Source organism: Trachymyrmex septentrionalis, unplaced genomic scaffold (genome assembly GCF_001594115.1).
Source record: "Trachymyrmex septentrionalis isolate Tsep2-gDNA-1 unplaced genomic scaffold, Tsep1.0 scaffold8, whole genome shotgun sequence".
In the NCBI taxonomy this organism is placed as follows: Eukaryota; Metazoa; Arthropoda; class Insecta; order Hymenoptera; family Formicidae; genus Trachymyrmex; species Trachymyrmex septentrionalis.
Window position 1 is genome coordinate 492,033 of NW_017305987.1, and position 8,114 is coordinate 500,146.

The window sequence follows — 8,114 nt, forward strand, 5'->3', positions numbered from 1 at the left end:
TTTATCCAGCTTTTATTTATTTAGAGTTATAAATCTTACATCTTTTTAGTATCAGTTAACTACATCTTCCATCGTATTTGCTCTTTTCTCCCTTCCCTTCCTGTCTCTTAAATCACATTATTTTAAAGTTACGCGGCAGTTAATATTCATGAATTCTTAAAGTGAAATGTAGAGGAAAAAATTCGAAAAATAGAATACTAATACCACGGCTCTTCGAAGCGCATATTTGCCAAACCTATCTATCTCGTTTAAAATCCTTACGAGAATGATATTCTCATCATTTCTTCTATTAAAGTGTTTCCCTTTGGCATTAATCGTTGAGATGCTTCGCAAAGCGCGCGTAGAATACACGTTCTGCCGTCAAAGCCCATTCTGAAAGAGAATAGAAAAGCTTCTGTAAATGTATGTATAATGTACAAATCTATCTCTCTCTCTTAAAAAACGCTTGCAAGAAAGATGATTAGATATGTATCCATAAATGAATAAAAGTTCCTTTTTAATGAAAGCTTATAAATTTAAATTAGTCAATAAATATGATCAATATGGTTTACATAAACAGAAGCTCGAGAGGAGAACGTAATAATTTATCTTCTCGGTAACTCTTAGCGAACTTATTAATCCTAAAAAGAAAGAACCACGAATTCGTGCCTCGTACAGTTTTCCGTCAAAGATTAAAGAGCGTTTTTAGAACGTATTTTGCACGCTAAAAAAAGTTTTAAAAGTCTGCTTTATCTCTCATTAAATTCAACTCTTGACTTGTTTTTTTTTTCGTCATATCTTTAGATTATCGGATCGCGAAAGTAATTTTTCTGCATATCACTGCTACTTTGTATATCCAGAAACAATCTTGAGTAGACTATGTATATTGGAGATTATAATAATTATCAGATTTTTCTATTGACTTCAAAAGGAAGAACGATATTGCGTCTTCTTTAATCTTCGTCTTCAAAAACTCTGTTCTGATAAAAAGTTAAGAATTTTAAAGAAAACGAAACATCTTTCTAGATTAAATAACTGTACGTTTAATCGTTTGATTGCACAGAAAGGAAAAAATGAATATTTGTGTTTGTAGGCAGAAAAACAAGAGTCATTTATCACAAGCAATTGACGAACCTGAACAATTGGCAATTTAATTAAATGTACCAGCTATTTATTTTGTATGGAAGATCTTCATGAAAAGTGAATCTCCCGAAGAGATAAGATAAAATTAAACTATCAGTCTTATAGCTAATCTGATATGTCATTTGAACCGATTCATTCTTTTACGTTATGCAAGTGTCGTTTAAACTTATCTCATTTGTATATTTATTATTAATTTACAAATTCTCTAAATAACGTCCCAATTTTCTTTGACAATAATGAGACATTTAAATACACATTCATTCTTATTAGTCTATTCTCTCTCTTTTATTATTCTTGCATTCACTCTTTCTGATTATTATATTATTGCCATTCTTTTATTATTTTTATAAAACTATAGATAAAAATTTTAAATATTTTAAATTTCTTATAAAAATAAAAAAATATTTTTATTTACAAAGTCTAATTCATTAACTGTGAATGAGTATTTCTTAATAGATTTTACATTGTTATTCTATTCTTTGTTATAGCAATCAGTTGTAAAAAAATTCGCCGTTAAATATACTTTTACAAGAGAAGTAAGACGCTCAGCATTAAATTCCGCACTACGAGTCATGTTTTCAGAGGATTTCTTCACAAACTGTCACCAATGTTATTGTGAAGGTTTTCAAGTTAAATATCTTTGGCACTGTATTTCTCGAGCAAAAACTCTCGGCTGCTGTTGTCTAGGTCCTTGTATGACCAGAAACAAAACGCCGCCGACAAAAATAATTGAACCATCCTGACAGAAGATATAAATCTAGTTATGGCCGTGGAAGAGAGAGAAACTATTTTCCCGTGGTCGTTTGCCTGAGAAGCGGATAAATGGTCCGGCAGACCCGTTCAGAAACAACTCCCCGTCGCCGTTCCGCGGGCCGTGGAAGCGCCACCCTCTGATTCATGCCATCCTTAAGCCGCACCAACGGTACTACCACCGCCGACCAATCCCTTATAAACCACCGGCGACGTTTCCCCCCTTCCTCCTACATATACACACTCATATATAGTATATATAGAGAGAGAGAAAACTATCCTTGCATAACCCAAGCGGTCGCCATAAGACGCCGGGCGTAAACCACCACTTTAGCATCTTCCCAGCGAAGGGGTGAATGATTTCATACGGATATTAGCCGCAATACTCTAACGCTCGTCTCGTTATCCCGGGCGGGATGGAGTAAATGGCGCTGCTAAATGTCGTACGATAAACGTCTTTAAAAGCGTCGTGAGGGACGCAGTAATAAACGCGTTTCGCTGAATTATGCGAGGCTCGACAAATGGTTTCTTTTTGTCGTCTTACAACATCAGTTGCAGTCGCAAAATTATTTGCTTTGTGAGCGTTATAAATAACTCGGATTTATCTTTTCATTAATGTGTACAGCGATGTTTGTTAAATGTAAGATTGTTCTTGTCTATTTCGAAAGTCGATGAAATTGCGATAAAAAAAAAAGTGTTTTAGATCAGATACTTTCGCAGAGAAAAGAAATTGGCTCTGACAAATTACAACAAAGTTCCACGTGCTTTAATTTAAAAGGAATATTTAAACTGAAAACGCCAAGGCAATATAAAAATGTATGTAAATGTACATATCTTCAATTGCGCAGATAAATATAATAAATTAATTTATTGATTTAAGATTGCCAGGAAAAGGCTTTTTAATATTGTAAAATATCGGACAATTGGCATTGAAAATGATTAACATTAGCGTTCCAATAAAACTCGATTCGAGTCTTCGTCGAATAATTAAAATTAATTGACTAAATCCCACCGCGTAATTGCTACTGTCGTACATCCGTCCAATAATACAATATGACTTGACAAATTGTAAGCTCATGTGACGTGATAATAGCGCATCTCTTCGACCGACATGCGGTATGAAGAGTTCGGTCTCGCCATCATTATCGCGATGTATCGGCTTTTCCCCCGTTAATGCGGTCGATACGTCGGTACGTCGCGATAGATGACACGGAAGGAAACCGAGGTGCTTCCCGAGTCTCCATAAAGAGACGAGACGGTTGTTCGATCGCTCTGGAGCCGCTAAAACCGCCGTTTCATTTTATTACCAAGCGTGTCTCTCATCTAAGGATGTTTCGCGAAAATTCGTTGCTCCCCTCAAAATGTTGAAATCCAGGTTAATAGATTAATTTGAATGGATAACGATGAGTGGAAAACGTTGATCAGGAGAAATTGTTGTTTTAACGCAGATGTTATTAATCGTTACTAGGTGCAGAAATAATCGGATCGTAATCCAGAACGTCGATAATTACATCATTACATCGTCGTTATGATCACAATTTGTTTAATATCCAATCATTCGCGTTATTATGTATTATCGATCACAGAGAGTGCTCTACGAATACTCAATCTTCAACGCGAGTTACCGGGAGCTTTATGAAATTCAAAGTAAGAATTATTTCTTGGAACAAATTTTTATTTTTATCGCAAAAATTCAATCCTTTATTACTTGAAAATAAATGTATGTACACTAATATTCTTATGCAGTGATTTTTTTCTAAATGTATAATACGCAATAATACGCGCCATTTTGTCTGTTCATGGAACAGATTTGAAAATTAGATTGCTTTAAGAAATTCTCTTGTTAGTTTAACTAATTTCTTGAGTTGTTCATTTATCTATTACGAGTTCCACGTAAATCAAGTCTCTTCTTTTGCCTTGCAAATTAACTTTTTCTTATTAATCATATTTATTTATTACGAGTTCACAAAAATAAGCGAGACTACCTACGCGTTCATGATGACCTCCAGTTTGTTGTAAAGCTCCCTCCGGTGTCTCCTTTGCAAGTAATAGTATTCCGACTTGCGATACTTCTTTTTACCAGGTATAAAATACTGCCTGACGTTGTTATTCCATTTTGAATTCAGGGCGCCGTATCTATTAGCGATCATAGTGGAACCGTATCGATCATGCTTGTTGCTTGTTTTATGTTTATCGTTCCTTAGCTCTAAGAAAGGTTCTAGGGCAGGCTTGCTCTCGTTGGGTAGGTCATAAGAGATACCCCAATTAAGACCTTCTGTGAAGACATCGTCCGGAGTTAGAGTGTGCACCGTCAAGCAGAGAGCAACCTGCAATACATTAAGTTGCACAATGATTCTATTCCTTTCTTCATTTGTGTATTTGCATAATTATTACGATCATTTATATAAAGTCCACAATTCTTTTTCAATTTTCTATTCCTCAAGAATAAGATAAGGAATAATAGGAGTTTTTTACAACATTTTATAATATTTCCTAAAACATTGTACAATAAAGAAGTTATTATATAAGAGATTAGGAAGAGTTATATAATTTTAATAATATGTACTATTTGTATAAAAGATTTGATATCAACAACCTGGGCCAAATTAAATCCCGTATCAAATTTAATAAAGAATATAATCTAATATCATCTTTAATTTTTATACAATAAAATCTAAGTACATATCTTTGTATTCCTATTGAAGGATTTTCTTATTCCAATCCAAATGGCTTTAATTCTTCTTAAAAAAAATTATTATATCATAATTCATTCAAAGACATTTTCTCTTCGAACCAGAGTAGTAATTATTTAATTTTCCTTCAAAACGTTATTATATCATAAATTACGTTATTTTACTCAATTCAAGTATTACTAGAAAAAATTAAAAACTAATATAAAATGAAAACATTTAATTTAAATAGGAAAAATTTTCACTTAAAAGCACTTAGCGCTGCTAGATCACGATATAGTAACATAGTATTAAAAACATGAACGTAATGTTTAGAATAAAAAAATAAGGAACGTTTTCATGGGAGTAAAAGCATCTAGCATATGTATATATAATATATATGCATTTAAGTTATATAGTCGTGTAAGTTATGAAAGTTATAAAAGGTATTAGAATTAAGTATAAGATAAATAAATTTGGATTTGTAATAATGCATGCCTCATAAAAGAGAGATTAATAGAAAAAGTGAACTTTATCTTTACTCTCTCTCTCTCTCTCTCTCTCTCTCTCTCTCTCTCTCTCTCTCTCTCTCTCTGTATAAAAAACATTTAGATTAAATTCATTATTACTTTTAAATTATATTAATCTTTTATTATTTATTTTTATTAATTATTATTTAAATTATTTTCATAGTTTTTCTTATCTCTCGATCTTCGATTTAGCAACGCCAAGTGTTTTTACGTAAAAAATTTTTTTATTTAAATTATATTTTTTTATTTTATACTATTAAATCTTCAATTTTTTTTTAATAACACTAGAATTGGATAAAACAACGCAATTTTGTGATACAATAATGTTTTGAAGAAGAATTAAACAATATTTTGGTTCAAAGAGAAAATGTTTTTTTTGAAAATTATGATATATTATAATAATTTCTTTTAAGAAGAAGTAAAGTCATTTAGATAGGAATAGGAAAATTCTTCAATAGAAATGCAAAAATATATACTTAGGCTTCATTGTATAGCAATTAAAAATAATACTACTTGAATTATATTATTTATTGGGATTTAACTTGGCGCCAGTTGTTGATATCAAATCTTCAATAAAAATAATACATATCATTAGGATTAGTATTATTTATTTAATTTTAAATGGGATTTAATTTGGCGCCAATTGTTGATATCAAATCTTTTTTACAAATAATACACAAAATTTTATGGAATTTACCTTACCGCCAGAAGTTGATATTAAATCTTTTATACACTGAGAAAAAAATATTCTAAATTTCTCTAAATTTCAATAAATATTTATTTGACTATTATCAACCAAATATTTATTAAATATATCTTCTCGTGGTCGAGGTAATATTTTTCGCAATAAGAATTAATTATTTATAGATTTTAATATGTCACTCAGCATTATTAAGATCGTTCGAAGGTGCGAAAAAGCATCAAATTTTTAAATTGCTAGTCAATTTAACTTGTAATATTACTGCAGTAGTTTAATAAAGTTAGCGTTTTAAGACAGAAAAATCATTCGGCATGCTTTTCAAAGAACTACATAAGTATATAATTTCTCACAGAATTATACAAGCATTTAAGATCCAGCTAGACCGTTTAATTAATTTCTGTAGTTTGTGTTAAAAATATATTTATTTGGTACAAAAAACATTGATTTGATTTAACAATCACTTCTTTTTATTAAGAAAATATTTATATATTGTAAGTAAATGTTTAGTTGGCAGTACTCAAATAAATATTTATTTAAATTTAGACTTTTTTTCAGTGTATAAACGATACATATCATTTGCATTAATATTATTTATTTAATTTGGTATGAGGTTCAATATGACGTCAATTGTTGACATCAAATCTTTTATACGAATGATACGTAAAATTTTGTGGAATTTAATTTAGAGTCAGTTGATATCAAATCTTTTACATATACAAATGATACATATAATTAGAGATAAGTAAATAACAAAGATAGTACTACTTGAGTTTTACTTTTTAATTTGATAGAATTTAATTTGGTACGTAACTTATCACTTAGGTTCTATTCAAGAAGCATGTATTTTCTTAGCGCCTTTTTTATCTTTTTTTAAAAACGTCAATTGTTATAAAAAAAATTTTTTTTATATGAATGAGATACACATCATTAGAATTAGTAACAAAGACATTACCATTTAGATTTTACTTTTAAACACTTAGATTGGAATAATGAAAAGATACGTAATAAATAACTTCTATTCGAAATATTTGAAACAAGACCGCTTACATAAATAAATCAATTAAATATGAAAGCATCAATTACTGCTAAAGTTAAATATTTAAGGTAATTATTATTTTTATATACATTTATTTCAGAACTTTGATTACACGCCGATTACGTTCGAACTTGCAACAATCTGAAATGCTAATAATTCTCTCCAAATTAAATTAAAATTTGTAAAGAACTTACAGTGAATAGTATTTTTGACTGTGAAAACTAATCTCTGAGAATGCTAACATGATATACGTAAAATCCAAATTTGATTCTGGACCTAGGTAATACAATATTTCTCGCAATAAGTTTTTTACAGCTTTTAATTTAATTTCGAGGAATTATTAACATCTTAGATTAATTGAATTACAAATCCGAAAGTAATTGGCATGCAATCATAGTTCTGAGATAATGGTATTTAAAATATATATTGATATATTACTCTAAACATTTAACTTTGACCGTAATTGGCAGTCTCATAATTTAATTGATGTATTAAATCACTGTTATATCAATCCAACATAACTTACACATTTAGTAACGCGATGTAATAACGTTACCAAAATAGCTCATTCCTTTGATCTGAGCCGAAATGCCGACAATCTTCCTATTGGTTATTTCGGCCGCCATTTCGATTTAGTCATCTGTAGTTCAATAAGCGCTTAGCATTATTAGTATAAGGTATAGGTCAGTAGATCTAAAATAGAGGACTTATACGCTATTTTGATATATAGAGTTTTACTAACGTACAGATCGCAGCGCTCGCTGATCATGTATTATTTTTACGTGAAAACGCATCGATTGCAAATATTTTTATCAATAATTTATGAGGTAATCGGGATATTATACAAGGTGTCTCAAAATAATCACCAAATATTTCGTGGGCAGGTAGAGCGGACTAAACTGAGTTACTTACTAAGAAGTTACTTACTGACTTACTTACTGAGAAACTTACTAAAAATTGCCGAAAATTGATCTTCAATAATTTTTTACTCAAATACTATCAACTTTACAGAAAAATTGCAAGAGACAAAAATTGTTTATTTTCTTCTTATAGAACTAAGAATTTTTTCAGAACTTTTTCAGAAATTTTTATTTCCGTATTTCCCATGTTGGTAAAAATAAAAAAATGCAGTACTAAAATAATTTGAAAAAAAATTCTGAAAAAATTCTTAGAGCTTTATGAGAAAAAAAATAAACAATTTTTGTTTTTTTTTTGCAGTTTTTCTGTGACGTTGATAGTATTTGAGTAAAAAATTATTAACCAATTTTTGACAATTTTTAGTAATTAATATCTTATTAATTATTGCG

At 29.9% G+C, this 8,114-nt stretch overlaps 1 protein-coding gene across 1 annotated transcript in view; it reads right to left on the reverse strand.

Moving 5' to 3' along the window:
* The window catches only part of LOC108754459, a 10,793-nt gene that overhangs the window by 1,378 nt on the left and 1,301 nt on the right, over window positions 1-8,114 (reverse strand). Inside the window, exons 2-3 of the mRNA XM_018496730.1 lie at window positions 3,862-4,199; window positions 262-372 (exon numbers count right to left, since the gene is read on the reverse strand). Coding sequence (XP_018352232.1) covers window positions 262-372; window positions 3,862-4,199 — 449 coding nt within the window. The remainder of the gene's footprint in view (window positions 1-261; window positions 373-3,861; window positions 4,200-8,114) is intronic.